The following is a 20,664-nucleotide window of genomic DNA, read 5'->3' on the forward strand; positions in this document are numbered from 1 at the left end:
GTGATAGGATCACAGTACCCTTTTCTAGTAGAATACATTGGGAATGTTGTGTTTAATGCTGGGCACCACAGTTTAGGAAGGACATTGATAAGCTGGTACAAAAATGGAATGGTTAATGACAAATCGCTTAGATTTGCTCAAGCTCCATTGCTATACAGAAGAAACCAGACTGACCTGGGAATCAGAACCAGCTTATGAAGATATAAAACTGAGCATTCCTGAAACTGGGAGCATCAGAAGTTCCTTGCAATATTGGTATAGTGAACCCGGAACTCCCCCTGCCATGCCAGAAAACCAACTCAGATAGAATTGTGTCAATTCAATGGTCTGAATTGGTTTGAAAAACAACCCAGCCCTGGGATGACCTGATAAAAACCACTATTCAATTACCCCCACCCCACCCCTGACCTTTGATTTCTGTCTTGATAACCTGATCCGACGAATATGTAGTTACTTCATCCCCTCCCCCCACTTTGCAGATTTTTTTTTTTTATAACCAGTGCTGCCTAAACCCACCCCAAGCTCAGTTCTATCTGTGCTTCCCTGTAGACACGTTCGCCTTTTTAGGAGAAATAAACCTACAGCTAGCACCTAACTCTGTTTGCCTTTCTTAGACCAAATTCTGGGAAAAGATTTGACACTAGAAAGCATCTAGAGGATAACCAGCGTGGTGAAAGAGGTAGGGTTTGTTTATTTATACAACTAAGAACTTGCCATATATTTTCATCCACCTCTCCAGAATGTATTGTACCTAGCCATTGAAAACTTTCTATTCATTCAGTGATAGCTATGCACATCATTCTTTTTTCTATGGATACTGTTTAATTATTATAAGAATTCCAAGAAAAGCAGGATGGTGCAGTGGGTAGAAAAGTTGGGAAGAATTTAAGAAGATTCATGTATTTGAAGGGCAACTGTTCAGGAAAACAGGGTTAGCTTGTTCCATTTGGCCCCAGAGTAGAAATAGGAGCAAAAATTAGACTTACTGTAAAGCCAAGCCTGCTAATAATTAATTACACCTATCTAAATCTCAATGGAAAGTTTCTCCCTCAGTGGAAATCTCCTGACCGGATGACTACTTAAGATATTGTTGGCCTAGATGGTCACAGGGGTCCTACTAGCTCTGAAATTCTGTGATTTGACATCTGTAAAATGTTTTATTAAGATGAACCAGTAGCATGAGGAAATAATAAAAGCAGCTCTTCACAGATGTTTGACAATGACAGATTTGGTTCTATCTCTTTTGATCTTTGTCCTTCCTCTCTTTGATTTCCACCACTGAAGGAGTTGATGTTGATTTTATGAAGTATACATTTATAGAGAGAATTTATACATTTAAATGAATGTTTACCTTACCCAAAACTTACTGGAATTTATATTTAGAATATTTTTTGAACAAAACAAATGACTTCATTGTCGTTAATAGGAAATGCCCAGAAGGAAACTCATCATCAACTCTTTACCCATTAAGCCCAACAATTTATAGTGTTAGAAAGTTACCAGAGGATATACTAAGAGGTTAAATGATTTGAACAGAATCCCATACACATATTTTGGCATACAAACAAGTATTTGCCAAAAACAAAATTTAAAATTCAAATCTTCTCTACTCACTGACCTACAATAAATAAATTCTTATAAAAATTAATAAAATACATAAACAAGATGATGTGCCTGCCTAACTTTGAAGAATGTAAGTTTTCAGTGGGCAGGCACAATTTAATGTTCTGTACTATCCTTCCGGGAGAAGTGGGTGAGAATATGCAAAGTTGTATTGTGAAATTGTATTTTATATATTGTATATATAATTGAATAACTGCTATATAATTAAGCAGATAATTCTTAGTTCCTAAAAACTGATCTTAAATAGTTTTAAATTATTAAAGCCTAAAACTGCACCATTTTGGGGGGACACCTTATATATGGAACCAACAAGAGAATTGTTGGTATAGAGTCAGTCCAACCTCCTGTTTTTCGGTTTGGTTTGGTTTCGTTTCGATTTTTACAAATGAATAAACAGAGGGTCAGAGAGATTAAGCATGGGTGCAAGATCAACAGTTAAGTGGAAAGCCAGGGGATTTGCATTCAGGTCTTCTTGGTTGCAACTCTACAGAAACTGAGGAGCCCGTTTCCCACTCAACAGCCTTTTTTTGGTCAGTATTCCCCCCCACACCTCCCCACCTTTTTCTTCCCTGTGCCTTTCCTTTCTGTTTCACCATCTTTCAAGGCCCAGTTTTCTTTCTGCCAGTTAGAAGCTAATTTCTAGCCATCGTTCCCAGATGCTCGAGCCCACCCCCCCCAACCCCCTACATCCTCTGCCTGTTTCATTCCCAGATGCTAGAGTCCACCCCCACCAGCCTCCACATCCCCCTTTCTCCATCTCCCCCTCCCCCTCTCTCTCCTTCATTCCCAGATACTCGAGCCCACCCTCCACATTCCCCCCTTCTCTTCCCCTCCTCCCCTCTCCCCCTCATTCCCAGATGCTCGAGCCCACCCGCCATCACCCCCTCTCTCTCTTTGAACCCCCGTTAGAGTCCAGCAGTTCGAGGGGGCCCTCATCCCTCCAACCAAGATGCACCACTGAAAAAGGGTCGAGGAGGTTGGGGGGGAGGGGGAGGAACTGGGGCCCAGCCAGGCCGAGGGAGGCCTGAGAGCTGCGTCGCCATGGCAACCGGGCCCAGGCAGGAAACGAGGGAAGCGAGGGAGGGAGGGAGGAGAGGAGAGGGAGAGGAGTGGAGGGATCGGGCTGCCCCGGAAGCACCTCCTCCTCCAGCCTCCCCCCCTCCTCCATCCCCAGCCTGCCAGCCCACCCGCCCCCTCCTCCCCTCTTGGCAGGAAGTGACAGGGCCCTGGAGGGATCCCCGCAGGCCAGAGCGGAGCTGCCGCCTGTGCCCGCTGCCCGGCCCCGGCCGAGGAGGAGGAGACGGAGGAGGAGGAGCCCGGCGGGCAGGCGGGTGCTCCGCGGCCGGGACCGTAGCTCGGACACCCCGCCCCCCTTCCCTCCGGGCCGGGGAGGGAGGAGGCGCGGAGCCCGCTGCCCTCGCCGCCGCCGCCGCCGCCGCGGAGCCGAGGCCCGCCCGAGCCCCCGGCCCGCGCCTCGGCCCCGGGGCTCCGTCCCCGCCCCCCCCCCCCCGGCGCGGGCGAGTGGGGATTCCCCGACACCTGAGGTGGATGCCTCCCGGGAGGCCCCGGGGACCGAGCCGGGCGTTAAGGTAACGCAGCCGCCGAGAGGGCTTGGACACCCCGCCTCGGTCGCCCCCTCCCCTGGCTGTGGCCGGAGCGGTCCTGGGGACGTCTGCCTCCCGGGTCCCTCCTCCAGGCCGACGGCCGTACTCCTTCCTCCTCCTTCCCCCAGCTCCCTCTGCTCCCATTCATTTTCTGCCTCCAACTTTGTGGCTCCTGCCGCCCGGAGGCTTGGCTCTCTGGGCATTCCCTGCCCGCGGCTGGGCTCTTGCCCTCGTCGCCGGCTCCCCGCGCCCACCGCTCTCCCCCAACCCGGCGCCTGTCCTCCCGAGGCCACCCCCCTTCTCCTGAGCACCCCGGGCATTCTGCCCCGCGCGCCCCCTGCTTTCTTTCCCTTCCCTTATCTTGACAAGTGTCCCTGCCCCTTCCCGCTGACGCCCGTCTGCCCTCCTCCGCAAGCTTCTGCCCTGGGCAATTCCACTTAGAACTTAGCCTAGTTCATCCTTACCCCCCCTCCCCATTTTCTGTCTTTAGTAGTATTACTACTCGACCTACGGAGGAATAAACTTCTGAACTGGCTTCCAGAATCCGGGGGGGTCTTCGAAACCTTGGAGGCCCTCTCGGTGCCAGTTTCTCCCGCAACCTGGAGCTGTAAAAAGGATCTGTCTTTTTCAGCAATTATTAATAGGATCCCTGGGTCTCTTTCCTGGGTGCCTTAGGATCTCAGCTGTGAGATAGAAGGAAGTCAGATCCCGGCAGAGCAGCACTGGCCGGAGAGCAAGCTTTTTTGCCATTTGATTTATCCTGCTCCCAGATTTAACTGTGGATGTGCTTAGTTCTCGGCAGTTATGATTGTGTCAGATAATGTTGGGAAGGATAAGTATTGCAAATAAAGAGAAGAATTTCTGCAAAATTGTTGTCACGGTCCGGTACTTTGGATTTTTATTTAGTTTCTTACGGCTATGGTCCTAAGACTTGTCATTGACAAGCTTCAACAGAAAATCTGATTCGATGTGTTTCATTTCTGAGCCAAATGATGATACTCTGCTGACCTGACATTTCTTACTAAGTCCACAAAGAAGTGGATTACCGATTTCTCCCACCCATCCTAGGGAGACTGTGGTGCTGATGAGGCTGGGGGGAAGGGGGAGGGAATCATAGGTAGTTGTAGATAGCCTCTATTCTATTAATTGATTTAAGGAAAAAAGTAGAAAAGAACAGTAGACAAAGTTCTTTCAGGATGGTTTTGTGAGTACATTCATAATCTTTTCTCCGGTCTTTTTAGCTGATCCCTAGCAATATCTGGAAATCTGTTTATGAAAGAGCTTGAGACTTGCATAGGCTTCAGTAAAGACAATTTTGGATTTCCATTAACTCGCCTTGTGTTTCAGAGTGAGCCCCTTCACCTCCTGAACTTGTTTTCTCCAATCTCTTTAAGTGAAGGGCTTGAACTAGATGATCTTTAAGGGCTCTTTATACTCCAAAGACGTTTACCTGACTTTTATGTTTTCTGCCCAGTATTTTTAAAGAGATTTTGTATATTAATGGGAGGATGTTTAAAATAAAAAGTTAAAATATCAAACCATATTCCCTCTTGAAATTTCTGATTTTGGGGTAATTTTAATCTTACATGGATATGTGAAATTCTTACACCTCATTGTTAGAAAGCCTTTTTAAAGTGGAGGAACTGAGGCATGAATAAAAGGCAAGTGACATGACCAAACTAAAACCAGAGCTAAAGAGAAGCAAGAGTTCAAACTCTGATTCTCTCATTAACTTAGATCATCAGCTTTAGCACTAGTAATTTAACCTTTCTGTGTCCTACTTTCTGCATTTGTAAAATAAAAATATTTGCCCTGACATCTCAAGGAATTGTTAAGATTAAAAGTTAACGGAAGATTTAAAAAAAAAAAATTTTTTTTTTAATTTTACCTTCCTTGAAGTATTATTGTTGCTATAAATTTCTTTACCAAAGATCATCGATTCCCTTTTTTTTATTGACAACTTTGGTGAATGACATTATATTGGAGATATATAACTTCAAAAGATTATAGGGGTTTAGGGTGGAGGAGAGCATATGTAATGTCTTGAATAGAGTGGGGAGTCATGAATGGTAGAGTTATGGGAGATCAAAAAGTGTAGAAAATGACATTCTACAAAAGGAAGATTATTTTTTTTTTCCTTGACCTAGAATAATAAGGGGAAAAGCTATTTTTGGATTGTGTTATGATTTGACTAGTTTTGCTTCCATCCAGGTCTCACTTTCCGAGCATTAGTTTTGGGGCTCCTGGACTGCTGTAATGGAAACTGAGAGTGAACAAAACTCCAACTCCACCAATGGGAGCTCCAGCTCAGGGGGTAGCACTCGCCCCCAGATAGCTCAAATGTCACTATATGAGCGACAGGCTGTGCAGGTAAGAAGGGATTCTGAGAATGAGGGGCTATGATTTGTGGGATAGACAAGAGCATAGAAAGACAGATAGGTGGTCCATTTCCTCAGCTTCTTTATTTGCGAAATGAAGGTAAACTAATGAGATCTTTTGGTTTCAGAATTCTATCCTTTCTATGCTTCCAAAAAGATTTGGACAAGCAGAATATAAGGAATCATAAGGAAGTAAATTGTCTCTGGTTGATGAGATGATGCAAGTAAAGCCCTTTGCAAACTTCCATAAATATCCATTACTATTATCTTTTTTCCCCTCATTTGATGTTACTTTGCCTCCCTAGAAACCATGGTTTTGGTTTTTAATCTCTTTCTCCCTCTGCCTTTACCTACTGTTTTATTTCCCCTCTGAATTTCCCCTTTTACTTTCTAGAACATTTAGCCAGAAATCCCACTTGGAAAACTATGGATTTATATGAGTTTTCACTGTTCTCCTTTTCCACTCACTAACTTGGATAGCTTGGTACAGCTTGTACCTATTGCTTCAAATAGAATATTGCTCTAAATGTAATAGTTACTCAATTCTTCAAGGACAAAATCAGAGTGCTGTTGTGTCTATCCCTGGCTTCTACCTCTACCTAGCCTTTCTTTTTTAAACTGGCTCACAGCAGTGCAAGTAGGTTAGGAGTCAGCAGTTCCCCATTTTGAATAACTTTTTCTCTCTTTCTCTTGTTTCTTTTAGGCCTTGCAGGCATTACAGAGACAGCCTAATGCAGCCCAGTATTTCCACCAGTTCATGCTTCAGCAGCAGCTCAGCAATGCCCAGCTGCACAGCCTGGCTGCCGTCCAGCAGGTGAGAGGTCAGCAGCCAGCTGGCCCAAGAGGGAGGGGACAGGCACCACAGGTGGGTCGGGGGACCCTCGGGGAGCACTGCATAAACTTCAAGTAGGGTTGGGGATAGAGTCTCTCCTCTGCCTCTTGTCCTCCTTTGGGGGAGGGGGAGTCCTTTGACATTTTGCTAGAGTCTCTAAGGTCCAGTGGAGAGCCAACCCGAGTTAAAATTTCTAAGGTCTCACCTCAGGACTGACTCATGATATAATCCTACAAGAGGATCTTCTGATCCTAAAATTTGCTTATCTAATATATGGGAATAAAAATTTTGACCTCTTGTATGTCCCATGGAGGCATTAGAAGGTTATTGTAGTTGCAATTGTAAAACTGCTCTGCAACAACCAAAACAAAAGGTGAAATACCTTGTCTCCCTACTCTATAGTAAAACCTCTTTGTCCTTACCAGGGATTTTTTGTATGTGTGTGTGTGTTACATGTTATTGGAAGACTCAGGGTCTTTCCTTGTCTCTGTGCTCTCTCTCCTCTCTTTTATTATACACAGGCTACCATTGCAGCCAGCCGGCAAGCCAGCTCCCCAAGCACCAGCACACCTCAGCAGACCACTACTACTCAGGCGTCAGTAAGTACTTCTTCCCAAGAAGGAAGCTGAGATAGCCTTCCCAGTGTTGGAGGAATGTAAAGGAATTAGGAAGGGAACAAGCATTTATTAAGTGACCCTTAAGGGCCAGCACTATGCTAAGTACTTTGTAAATAAGGTGTCCCTTAATCCTCAAAATAACTTTGGGTAGTTACTATATATATGGGGAAACTGAGGTCTATAGCAATTAACTGACTTGCTCAGGGTCACAGAGCTGTTAAGTGCCCAATGGTGTATTTATTCCAGGCTCCATCACTATCCACTGAGACACCTAGATGTCCCTACTTAAGTGTGGAAACCTAACCAATTTAGTCTTAATAGCAAAGACTTTCTGCTCTTATGTAGAAAATAAGAACAAAGAGGAGATGAGCTATTTGAATCTGTTTTAGGGTTTGAATAGAAGACATAATTTATGGGAAAAAACATAAAACTGGGGGAGATAACTTTCTGGAAGTGTCCAGCACTCAGCCATGTAGCCCTATGTGAAAAGGCTACTATCCTATGCTTCTGTGACTGACAATCCCAGGTGCAGGATTAATAAGTGATATCAAATAAGTGCCTCCTAAACCTTAAACAAGGAGTTGTGATGCTCCTTTCCTTTGACCCTGCCTGAGGGAGTGTGTGCATTGGGGGAAGATATTCTCCTCTTGACTGAAATGCTCGATTTGCTGGAGGGGAAACATTCAAGGGTTTTCTGTCACTTTTAAATCTTCCCAATTACTCATAGGTCTTGTTTTTTTTTTTTTTCTATCACACAGATCAATCTGGCTACCACCTCTGCTGCTCAGCTCATCAGCCGTTCCCAGAGCGTGAGCTCCCCCAGTGCTACCACCCTTACCCAGTCTGTGCTCCTGGGTAATACCACCTCTCCACCCCTCAACCAGTCCCAGGCTCAGATGTATCTTCGGGTAAGCCACTATCTATAACTATCATCCCTGCAGGATGTCATCTGGCAAGAACTTGGGCCAAACCTGGTAACCATTGTCATTTCCTTTGATCTTGGTCTCCCAGATGTCTTGAGTCAAGCTGTTTTCCTTGCCTCAGCTTACCCTAGGAGTGATTACTGATCTTGACAGTTCTTAGGCAGACAACAGAGTGCTTTGGGATTTCAAAATCGAAGAAGCTGAATCAGGGCTAAAGGATCAGCTCTTTGTTAAAGTTCTGTTAATGATTTCTTGTTTATAATATACTCAGTGTTAAAATGTAGATATGAGAAGAAAACCATAACGCGTAGCCAATACTTTAGACTCTGAAAATTCCAGCAGATTGCTATATCTCAGCCTACTTTGCAGTTGTACTTTACTTATTTTTAAATCTTTGGTATTTTGACCATTTCTTAAATACATTAATTTCTGGCTCTGGTTTCTTGCTATATAAATCCAGTTTTATATATACTAATCAAATATTCAAAACAAACGAGCCAATATGGAGAGAGCCAGGCTTAGCTGTGCCATCAATTATGTCTTTTATCTTATGTTCTCCATTTTTCCTGCTTCTTTTTTCCTCTTTTGTCTCTTCCTTTTCTTCTCTCCTCCATTCTTGTTCTTTTACTGTCTCTGCCAGCCACAGCTGGGTAACCTGTTACAGGTGAACCGGACCCTGGGCCGGAATGTGCCCCTGGCATCCCAGCTCATCCTTATGCCTAATGGGGCTGTGGCTGCTGTCCAGCAGGAAGTACCATCTGCTCAGTCGCCTGGAGTCCACACAGATACAGATCAGGTCAGTAATGACTCCTTCACCTGAGGAGAGTCAATCTCAACAAGCATTTATTAAGCACCTTCCTTTTTCCGGGGTTCTGCTAGGAGCTGGGGATAAAGAGACAAAAAGTGAAGTATTCTCCACCCTCAAGGAATACAGTATTCTCTCTTCTAACAAGAATGAAAACATACACATATGCATAGAACACACATATTTGTAAAGTACTTATGTCTCCTATTAAGACCCTAAAACAGATTTAAATAGCTCATCTCCTTATTCTTATTTTATATAGAAGAACAGAAAGCCTTTGCCATTAGACTGAATTGGCTAGATTTCCACATTCAAAGAGGGACATTTAGATGTCTTAGTGTATAGAGGTGGAGTCTGGATCAAGAAGATAAGTTCAAATCCAACATTGGGCACTTAGTAGCTCTGTGTCCCTCAGCAAGTCACTTAACTGCTATTGACCTTAGTTTCCCCGTATATATTACAGCTATCCAAAGTTATTAGGAGAATTAAGGATTTTCTGTGTGTTTTGTGTATGTGCATATGTATATATCTTGACTCTTGTTAGAAAACAGAATAGTCTACTCCTTGAGAATAGTTTTTGTCTCTTTAACCTGGCAGAGGAAGGGAAATTAATATCTGTAAGGGTCATCAAGAAAGATCTTACAGGAGCTGGCACTTGTCATTTTCTTAAAGAAAATCAAAGATTCCAAGAAGCAGACATTAGGAGGAAACGCATTCCAGACATTAGAGACAGGAACTAGAGTATTATGTGACAAACAGCAGGAAGGCCAATTTGGCTGGACTGTGGGCTGTGTAGAGGAGAATGCATTAATAGGTCTGGAAAAATAGAATTGGGAGAGGTTGTAAAGAACTGCTAAACAGAAGAGTTTATATTTGATCCTAGAGATACGAGGGTGATACTGGAGTTTATTGGATGGGAGTGTGATATGGTCAGATCTGCATTTGGAAAGATTACTGCCCTGTGGAGAGTGGCTAGGAGAAGAATCTTGAGGCAGAGAGATAAATCAGAAGTCATTATCTCTATTGTTACAATAGTAAAGGCAAGAACTGATGAGGATCTGGACTAAGAGGGCTGCCATGTGAATGGAGAGGAGATGAATTGCAAGATGTGGAGTAGAAATACAAAGATTTGACACATGAATGTGTACAACAGGTAGACATGAGGAGTCAAGGATTGATACCAAGACTGAATTGCATAACTAGCATAACCATGCTCTTGACAGAAATGGGAAATTTGGGGAATTGGATGGACCTACAGGAGGGAAAAGTGTTTTATTTTGAATTTTTTGAGTTGAGAAACTCTGAGGAGTTTCTACTTGATTCAATAGTCAACAGGGAGGAAATAGATCATTAAATAGGGGAATAGCAGCTGAAATGATTTTAGGAAGATGAGTCTTGACAGCAGGACTAAGCAGGAAGAATTAGAGCATAAGAATGGAGGTAGAAAGACTAGTGAGGATTCTTTTAGAGTAATCCAGGTATAGGGTGATGAAAACCTGGATTAGTGAGGTAACTTGAAAATGAGGAAGCAGCAAATCAGTACTGTTTTGAAGCAAGAAACCATAGCGTTTTCTAATTTTCAATATAGGGAGAAGGGTCTTGTCATATAGAGGAGAGATTAACCCCAGAGGGAAGAGCAGTAGGCAGAGATTTTAGGGAGGCAGATTTTGGCTCATAGGAAAAACTCTTTGTCATACCAGTCTACTAAGGTCTGGAGATACAGATAAAGTAAAAACACTATCCTATGCCTTCAAGATCACATTCTAAAGGAGAGAGCAATAATCCATACAATCAAAGCAGGGAAAGATACTTGCAATATAAATGGGACATAATCTTAGAGAAGAAGCAGTAGTGGTTGATTTTTTTTTTTTTTTTTTTTTTTTTGTCTTGGAGGCAGATAGGGTTAAGTGACTTGCCCAGTGTCACCCAGCTAGTAAGTGTCTCAAGTCAGATTTGAACTTGTCTTCTTGACTTCTGGGCTGGCACTTCTAGGAGCAGCTGAATCTTAAAGGAAACAGGGGAAGTACAGAGGCAGAGATGAGAAAAGAGCACATCAGGCATGAGGTGGGAAAGCCAGAGTACATGTATGAGAAATAGAGAAATTATGAGAAAAGTTCAGTATCACTGGGTTGTGGAAGGTGTGGAAGAGTAAAATGTATGAGCACTGGAAAGGCAATCAAAGGACTGAAAGGCTTTAAAATAAGATTTTGTATTTGATCCAGAAGGATCAAAAGGTAGTAGGGAGCCACTAGAGTTTGATTAAGGAAAGGGACATGATCAGATTGTAGGAAGATCACATTGGAAGCAGACTAGAGTGGAGTGGGGTTTAGAGGGGAGAGAGTTTATCCAGCAAATGTGAGCTGAATAAGGTACTAGGGTGGTGACTGTCTGAGTGGAGGGAAGAGATTTGATAATAGTGCATATATATGGGAAGGATCAGTGAGCTATGGAGAAGAACAAGGTTGTGGACCTGGGTATCTGGGAGAAAAGTGGTGCCCTTTGGAATAATAAAAACATTGCAAAGTCAGGATGGTTTGGGAGAAGAGATAATGAGTTTCTGTATTTTAAAGGTGCTTATGGAATGTTCCAATTTGGGATGTACAATAAGCAGTTGAGAAGAGATTGGAGGTCAGAAAAAAGATTAGAGCTATCTTGTCCCTGTCATTGGAAGTCTTCAAGTAGGCCCCTTGTGGAAGGTATTGTAGAGGCCATAACTGTTCATTCATGGACTAGATGATTTCTGGAGAGTCCTTTCTAACTGCTATGCTTTGTGTCTATTATCTTAAAATTTCTAATCTGGGACAATGAAATGCTTCTGATGTGTTCTGAGGTTATGGTGTAATGAAAGCTTTTCCCTTTCATATCAACACCAGAGATTCCTTAAGAAGATGGATAAATAAGGATTTAGTAGTAATATAATTGTGGAATCAGAACTGGTTGGATTTAAAAAGTAGTTAACAGTTCAGTTTCATTGCAGCAAGAGGTGAAATATAACAGAGATCTGTCCCTAGCCCTTGTACCATTCAATGACTTCAAAAGGCATAGATAGTAAAAATTTGCAAGTGACATAAAAGCTAACATACTGAATAATGTCTTGACAAGCAAGAGCATTGAGATGAATCTAGTAGGTTAAAAACTCAAAATGAATAAATGTTAAACCTTTCATTTGTGTACCTAGAAAAGAGACATAATTAGTAATTATTCTGAAAACAGCAATTCTGAAAAATAATTGCAATACTTGGTAGACTGCAAATTCAATGAGTCATTAATGTGATATATGGCAGTTCCCCAAAAGCTCATAACTCATATAATCTTAAACTGAATTAGCTTCTAGCTAGATCTAGCTTCCAGCAGTATGGAAGTGAAGATGTACCAATTGATTTTTCCATTGTTAGATTTCAGCTAGAGAGCTGTGTTCAGACTTGGACACCAGAGTTTAAGGTCATTGAAAAGCTGGCAAGAACTCAGAGGAAGGCAACCAGAATGGTGAAAGTCCTTGAGTTCGTGATATTAGGATTGGTTGAAGGGAATGGGCCTGTTTGGCCTAGAGAAAAGACATTACAACTAGTTTTAAAGTATTTGAATTCTTTTAATATCAAGGAGAGGTTAGATTGATTCAGTTTAGCTCCAGAGACCAGAAACCAGAAGCATTTGATGGAAGTTGAAAAGAAGCATATTTAGGTTTATTTGAGGTTGGGGAAAATTTCCTAATACTAATTGCTGTCCAAAAGTACAATAGTTTGGCTTGAGAAGTAGTGGATCTTTCTTGACCCCCAGCCCTTTGGAGGTCTTTTTTTGGGGGTGAGGCCGGGGAAGATGGCAGAGAGTTAATGAAGTGGAGTGACTTGTCTAGGGTCACTCAATCATTGTCTGAGGCTGAATTTGAATTCAGGTCCTCCCAATACCAGGGCTCTCTGTACTGCGCCACCTAGCTGCTCCTCCTTGGATGTCTTAAAGCAGATACTAGTAGCTGAGGGGTGGGACTGAAGTGACTAATGAGTCTCTTCCAACTCCCTCCTTTTCTCCCAATCTGCATTTTCACTTCATGTTTTTCAGGTGCAGAACTTGGCAGTGAGGAGCCAACAGTCTTCAGCCCAGGGTCCCCAAATGCAGGGCTCTGCTCAAAAGGCCATGCCCCCTGGAGCTTCTCCTACCACAGGCCTTCCCCAAGCCACTGGCCAGCCTTTAGCTATGACTCAAGCTTCCTCTGGCGGGGCAGGCCAGTCCCTCAACCTCAGTCAAGCTGGTGGGAGCAGTGGGAATGGCATCCCAGGATCTGTGGGGCCGGGGGGTGGCCAGGCATCTGGGGGCCTGGGTCAGGTGGCCTCTTCAGGGATGGGTGGAGGTGGGAGCTGCTCCAGGAAAGGCACTGGGGTGGTGCAGCCTTTGCCTGCAGCCCAGGCAGTGACAGTGAGCCAGGGCAGCCAGACAGAGGCAGAAAATGCAGCAGCCAAGAAGGCAGAGGTAGAGAGCAGTGGACAGCAGAGTGTGGGCATGAACCTGACCCGGACAGCTACACCTGCTCCCAGCCAGACCCTTATCAGCTCAGGTGAGCTATCTTGGCTCCGCAGGGTATCTTTATTCACCAGAGACCTGTGGTTTTTTTTCTTGGAAAGTAGAAGAGGACTGGCTACTTTATTTCCATTTTGTTCAAAAGATTTATCAGACTACTCTTGATTAACCCTTCTATAATAACATGAGAAAAGAAAATGAATTCTCATTCATCTTATGTCATGCTAGTGCTATTAAGAAAAATAATGCATACTAATTGGAACTCTACACCAAGCACCAGCCAGCTTCTAAGCTGCTCAGTTCTGGTTGCTTTACTCTGAAATCTTCCATTGCCTTCCCGCTGCCACTGTGTTCCCTCTCAGAGACTTAGGAACAGAAAGTTGTCCCAACTATGGGCCAAGCATTGAGTTCAAATAGACCAAGTCTTTGCTCAATATGTCCATCTGCTAGATTCAGGATTACTCACTATCTGAGAAGAGAAAAAATTGTAGTTGGGACATGATTAGGCCTGCCCTCTTGATGCTCCTTGGACTTTGGTTTCCTCAAGGGGGAACCTCAACTTTCTTGCCTTTTAAAGCAATTGAAAAGTTTACATTCTGGAGATTTTAGGAGATATGGGTTAATAGCAGTTGTTGAATTAGCATAAGAAAAATCTATATTCTAACATTGCCAGATCTTGATAATTAAATAGTATTAACAGAATGCAAGAAAAGGAAATGATAGTACTAAAACCAAAAAATAAAAATAAAGAGAATTTTTTGGAATGTAGGTAGATGAAGAGACCCAGCTACATGCACTTACTTTTCAATACCCTTTTTATTGTTTATTCCTAATCCCCTGCGTAGGTGTCCTGAGCCTCAAGAGGGAGGGGTGAAAGGAAGCCTATATATTACCACAAATAATCTGTTGTAGATAAAGCACTAAGAGAGGATGGAGTAGATTGTAGTTGTTACAAAAAACGACTTTTAGTACCACTTCTTTGTAATTTTCTGCAAAATCCAATCCCCTTTCCACTGATTTTTAGAAATAGGCAAATTTGATCATACCTAACTTGAAGCAAAAGTATGGATAAGGTGACATCAGAAAATCCATTTCAGTTTAGGATTCTTTTGATTATATGACCTCAAAGTTTAGAAATGGGGGAGGAACGCTTTAGTTTGATCAGATCTTATTCTTTCCCTGTTCCCTTGCCCACCTTGGCCTCATTCCTCTAGCAACCTACACCCAGATCCAGCCCCACTCACTGATCCAGCAACAGCAGCAGATCCACCTACAGCAGAAGCAAGTCGTAATCCAGCAGCAGATTGCCATCCACCACCAGCAACAGTTTCAGCACCGGCAGTCCCAGTTGCTCCACACAGCTACCCATCTCCAGCTAGCCCAGCAGCAGCAACAGCAGCAGCAGCAGCAGCAGCAGCAGCAGCAGCAAGCCCCAACTCTCACCGCCCCTCCGGCACAAGTCCCCCCCTCCCAGCAAGCCCCGCCTCCACAGTCTCAGCAGGCTCAGACCCTGGTTGTGCAGCCCATGCTCCAATCCCAGGCCCTTGCCCTCCCTCCTGACTCTGCCCCTAAACCACCCCTGCCCATTCAGTCCAAGCTGCCAATGGCATCCATTAAGCCCCCTCAGTTAGGGGCTACCAAGATGTCTGCTACCCAGCAGCCGCCACCACATATTCCTGTCCAGGTGGTGGGAAGCAGGCAGCCGGGTTCAGCTCAGGCGCAGGCTTTAGGATTAGCACAGCTGGCGGCTGCTGTGCCAACTTCTCGAGGACTGCCAGGCTCAGTGCAAGGAGTGGGCCAGCCCCATGTGACTTCCCCCCCCTCCCAGGCTACTGGAACCCTGCAAGATGTCCCCCCAACATTAGCCTCTGGGGTCAGCTTGACCCCTCTGCAGGGGACAGCACATGTGGTAAAGGGAGGAGCCGCTGCCTCACCTGTTGTGGCCCAGGTTCCTGCTGCCTTCTATATGCAGTCTGTCCAGCTGCCGGTGAGTGACACCTGAAAATGAAAGGGAAGTTGGTAAGGGAGGGCCTGGGTCACAGCGGGGGTACTTCCCCTTGTTAGCCAAAGAGTGGTTCAAACATGAAAATTGCTTTTCTGGTCCTGATGGTAGAAGGACTCTAATAATGTAAGCAGTGTTTAAACTCCTCATCACTAGTATTCAGTTTTTTAAGTGGCAATTCTGTTTAAACCCTGTCTAAGGTAGACAGGAGTATGGGGACAAACCAACATGTGGCAGACCTCTGCTCCTAGGTTAAGTCTCAGAAACGCCTGGCCTGGGAACAAAGGGGAGGACCCAGAAAGAAATTTTATTAAAGAATTTAGAGCTGGGGCAGTTAGGTGGCACTGTGCATAGAGCACTAGCCCTGAAGTCAGGAGGGCTTGAGTTCACATCTGACCTCAGACACTTAACACTTCCTGGTTGTGTGACTTTGGGCAAGTCACTTAATCCTAATTGTCTCAGCAAAAGAAGCAAAAAACAAAAAAGAATTTAGAGCTGCTGAATGAATGGGAGTGATCATCATCCTATATTGTCCTTCATCCTTGGGTTCTTTGCTATTTTCTTTCTCATTTCCCCAATATAAAGGGCAAACCCCAGACTCTAGCTGTTAAGCGAAAAGCTGAATCTGAGGAAGATAGAGAGGAAGTCTCCACTATAAACACTATGCTTCCTGCCAAGTCATCACCAATTGTAGAGAGTCCCAAAACCATGGAAGAAAAGGGCAGCCTTGCAGGTGAGATGGCAGTGGGATTCCTAGCAATTTCTGGAGTTCACTAAAGAGCCAAAAGACAACTCTAGTGCAGTCGTGTACCCAAATTGGGCTGGATAAATGGGAAGATCTCAAAACCCCTAATGTGGGTTGTGATGATCCATTCCATTCACCATCATGGCAGACCAAATCGGAGGAGCCTATTCTTGTATCTACTGCTTACGTGTTTTTTTGTTTTCTAGAGAAAGCTGAACCAGTGGTCAGCATGGTCCCTAACACTCCTAGCAGTGACCTAGCAGTCTCAACCCCTACCCCATCTGCACCACCCCCCACGCTGGCTATGATGTCTCGACAGATGGGTGACTTGAAGCCCCCACAGGCCATTGTGAAACCTCAGATTCTCACCCACATCATTGAAGGCTTTGTCATCCAGGAAGGGGCAGAACCTTTCCCGGTGAGGGAATAGGATCAAGTAATTTAGAATTGGGAATTACAATTTGCTCTTCTAAGCAAAAGATAGTTGTTCCCCAAAACAGAATGAGTGACCCAGTGATAAGGAAAAGGGTTCATTAGCCATGGATGGATGTAGAGTTCATAGATTTGTGTTTGAATCCTGGCACTGCCATTGTCTGGCCTTGGGCATGGGCTCTGATCCTCTATAGAATGAATGGAAAGGACTAAATAATCGAAGCACCCTGCTGCCTCACAATATAAGATCCTATATAAGTTGGAAAGAAAGCATGATGGACATGGGAAAGTGAAAGAAGAAATTAAGGTTGGGTTTCTGGAGGTCATGTAATCTAACCTTTTGATTTTACAAATAAACCAGCACAGTTTCCAGCAGTTGAAAGGACTATACAAGCTTATTTAGCTAGTTAGTGGCAGAGCCATTGACTCCCAGGCCAGACATTTCACTGTACCATAGGCAAAGGCCAGGAAAAAGAAGTAAGTTGCTAGAGTGAGTGTCCATCTGCGCTCTCCAGTGGGTCTATGAAAAACTGGGATTGATTGTCCCACCTATTCCTGGGAGAGTGATTTTTCTCTGGTTCAGATTCTGTAACTGATTATATATAATCTGTAAGGTTATAAGAACTTTACAGAGGAATATCCTTGAAAAAGAATTGTAAAGGAAGAAGGAAAGAAAATAAGCTAACTAGTTACGTTGCCACTTACAGGTGGGCTGTTCCCAGCTCTTAAAGGAGTCTGAGAAGCCATTACAGACAGGAGCTCCTGCAGGACTGAATGAAAGCCAATCAGGTGGCCCCATAGTAGGGGACAGCATAGCTTCAGGTGAGTAGGATTGTGAAGACCCCTTTTGGAGAAGGAGGTTCATGGTGGTGGGCTTGGAAGGGGTCTTATGTGAATGGTGTCCTAGTGGTAGAGGTGATAGCCTGGCCCTGAGCTTTCCCTGTTCTTTAGAGCTGGATAAGAAAACCAATCTGCTGAAGTGTGAGTACTGTGGAAAATACGCTCCAGAGGAGCAGTTCCGTGGCTCCAAGAGATTCTGCTCCATGACTTGTGCTAAGAGGTACTCATGGCCCCCTCACCCTCACCATCCCTTCCCAGGACCATTTTCCAGATGCTCTTTTAGCTCCTCTCCTGACTCTTCCTTTCACAACATTTAAAATTTCACTTTGTTTTGTGTAGGGTTGATGTTTGAGCTGAGAAGCCCTACCCAAAGTCTTGACCTGCTCTTGTGCCTCATCTCTTCCCATAGGTACAATGTAAGTTGTAGCCATCAGTTTCGACTAAAGCGGAAAAAAATGAAGGAGTTCCAAGAAGCTAATTATGCTCGAGTGCGCCGGCGTGGACCTAGACGAAGCTCCTCTGACATTGCCCGCGCCAAGATCCAGGGCAAGCGACACCGGGTGAGGCTCGCTAGAAGATCATTGAAAGAAAAATTTAGAACCCTCCCTGAAACAGTTTCCTTCTATCCTTCACTTTCAAATGTCCCTTATTTCAAGGAGTTTTGAAGCATGATTCCAACCCAGCATTAAGTCTGGGTGAGAAATGTCAATAGTTGCCTTCCCTCATTTTCCTTATATGTTCTCTAGTTGTTATCTTTCAATATAATTTTTGCATAGTCAGTATATTGTGGGGAAAAAAGGAGAAAAGTGAAAAATCCAAAAACAATGTGGTAAAATTGAAATTTGCTTGTAAATAGAGTTGCCTCTTGCATTTGCAGATTATTTCAAATGTGTGTATCTTAGAAATATTCTAAAGCCCCTAGAATGTGGAAGATGCATATCATAGTCCTGCTTTTAATTCTACTAGTCCCTCTTCCTTATCTCTCTTCCTGCACAGGGTCAGGAGGATTCTAGTCGGGGTTCAGATAACTCTAGTTATGATGAAGCGCTATCTCCCACTTCCCCTGGACCTTTATCAGTGAGGGCTGGTCATGGAGAACGAGACCTGGCAAATTCCAACACAGAGCCCCTAACTCCAGAACTGCATGGTATCAACCCGGTCTTCCTGTCCAGCAATCCCAGCCGCTGGAGCGTGGAAGAAGTTTATGAGTTCATCGCTTCTCTACAAGGTCAGACCTTACTGAGAAACCCCGCCCTATTACCCAAAAGAATAATCTACATTTTATTTATTTTTTTGTTTTAGAAAATACCCCTTATTGTGACTAATGTACATATAGTAAAAAGTGCCGTTTCTTTAGTTATGTATCCTGTCGGTAGCATAGTTTGGGATTTCAGAGGGGGGATTATGGCACTTCATGTAATTTCTCAGAAATTGGCTTGCCACTCTACCATGTTACAGAAACAATAGCCACTTTCCATTGTTTGAAATTTGTTGGGCTTCTACTTTAATGGCTGTTATTCTCATTAGAGGGTCTGCTTTCCAACTTTATTACTTTTAATCACCATGAGCCTTTTGTGCTTTCCCTTACAAAATGAAAATTTTCTTATTTTTTATAAGTAGTGACTGGAAGTAATCATTGTTTCACTATAAGGGGATTATGGTTTCTTAAAGTCAGAAAAAGAACTAGGAAGTCAAGATTTTAGGGGATTTAAGATATTCCTGCCCTGCCCCAAAGGAATATCCAATTCTACGGTACTTGATCTGGTAATGAGTTCTGGGCCCCAGAGTAGAGTAGGTAGGTATTCTTTGTGCTTAGTTACGAATGTAAAGCTTATTCTTTACTTGGACCCCTATAGAATATGCTGTTCTGTGTTTTATAGTTTGTTGTAGTTTTCCGTCTTCTAGGCAGTTATATCCAATTGCCCATTTTCCTCTCAATTCTATCCCAAGAACATGCTATCTTAGATCCATATTATAGCACTGAACTTAGGATAAGTGAGTCCCATCCCAGCTTTGCCATTGCTTATCCTCAGTTCACCCATCACGCCCTGCCACTGTTCTGTCTGGGGCACTGTGAGGGCAAAGGAAATACTGTCGCTATGCATCTGAAGCTCCTCAACCTGAAAATGGAAGGAGCACCCTGGGATGGAAATGATGGAGAGGAGGGCAGCAGGATGGCACGAGATGGGGCCACGATGCTGGAGGCTGCTGTGAAACAGGTGGGACAGTCCTAAGGGAGACAGGCCAGGTTATAGCCCCACTGCCTTCCAGTTCTTCCTTTTCCTCTCCTTTACCCTTTTTTCTTCCTTTCCTGGCTGGTTCCCGTTAATTAAAACTCTTCCCTCTTTGCCTTTTTCTAGGATGCCAAGAGATTGCAGAAGAGTTCCGCTCCCAGGAGATTGATGGGCAAGCTTTGTTACTACTCAAAGAAGAACATCTCATGAGTGCCATGAACATCAAGTTGGGCCCAGCCCTCAAGATCTGCGCCAAGATCAATGTCCTCAAGGAGACCTAAATAGAGCCTTCTCATAGACTAGCTCAAAGTGGGCCCTCCCTTGCTGCCCAAGCTGCAATCTGCTGAGGACCAGTAGAGATCTGGGCAGGGGAAGAGAGGTGTTTTACCAGTGGGGAAGATAAGACAGGAAAAATGAGTGTTCACCCATCCCCTGATGAACTACTGTTACCACATGGTAGCAGTTTTTGACACTTTCAGTTCTAGTTTATTTTTTAAAAAATGGCTCCTCCCTCACCACCCCACCCTTCCCTACCACTCCCCCCAAATCTGAGAGATCTGGAGGGCAAAGGCTACTCAGCTCTTTCCTGGATAGTGAGTCCAACCAGGGCTTGTTATCCTGAAGGACTACAGTATGGCAAGGGCCTGACCATACATGGTGGAACTGGTAAGATCTGAGGCTGCTTTCCCCCATCAGGGAAATAAGGGTAGGATTGTCTAGTTTATGGTACTTCTCTTTGTATCACTAACTGTGGCCTACTCCCTTTTCCCCCAAGTACCTCGCAGGCTCCACCTGCTCCTTGGCAAGGCTACCATCCTCTTTGAAAGTTGGCTCATAACCTTATGAGTTGGTCTAGGGACATCCGGCATGTTTGTGGCTGACACGTGTGTGGTTTTTCTTCTCTTTTCTTCCCCATTCATCTGTTGGCTTTCTTCTACTCTACCCACCAATCCCTCTTTTCTTTCTACCTCCTTTGTCCCTTAGCTTTACAAGGCCAGGAATACGAGTTACTGGGGGCAGGAGTAAAAAGCCTGTTTCTTGTTTCAGACCCTGTTTCTTGTACAACAAAAATAACTATTTTTTTTTCCCTTCCTTAGTAAAAAGATGAAAACTGGTC

The 20,664-nt window shown here is 44.1% G+C and overlaps 1 protein-coding gene across 2 annotated transcripts; it reads left to right on the forward strand.

Moving 5' to 3' along the window:
• Positions 1-3,084: 3,084 nt before the first annotated feature.
• Positions 3,085-20,663, forward strand: PHC1 (polyhomeotic homolog 1). 2 transcript variants are annotated; one of them, XR_004229523.1, is made up of 16 exons: positions 3,085-3,212; positions 5,439-5,597; positions 6,309-6,419; positions 6,959-7,036; positions 7,813-7,962; positions 8,618-8,773; positions 12,839-13,331; positions 14,509-15,281; positions 15,882-16,029; positions 16,248-16,459; positions 17,181-17,295; positions 17,425-17,533; positions 17,723-17,873; positions 18,310-18,541; positions 19,347-19,532; positions 19,674-19,834. XR_004229523.1 is itself a non-coding variant. In XM_031938324.1 (15 exons), the coding sequence occupies exons 2-15, from the start codon at positions 5,484-5,486 to the stop codon at positions 19,826-19,828; spliced, it is 2,997 nt and encodes a 998-aa protein (XP_031794184.1). In that variant the 5' UTR covers positions 3,085-3,212; positions 5,439-5,483; the 3' UTR covers positions 19,829-20,663. The 2 variants fall into 2 exon arrangements, 1 of the variants encoding a protein (XP_031794184.1); XM_031938324.1 differs by lacking the exon at positions 19,347-19,532 and having other exon boundaries at positions 19,674-20,663.
• The last annotated feature ends 1 nt before the right edge of the window (position 20,664 follows it).

The sequence above is a fragment of the Sarcophilus harrisii genome, chromosome 5 (genome assembly GCF_902635505.1).
Source record: "Sarcophilus harrisii chromosome 5, mSarHar1.11, whole genome shotgun sequence".
In the NCBI taxonomy this organism is placed as follows: domain Eukaryota; kingdom Metazoa; phylum Chordata; class Mammalia; order Dasyuromorphia; family Dasyuridae; genus Sarcophilus; species Sarcophilus harrisii.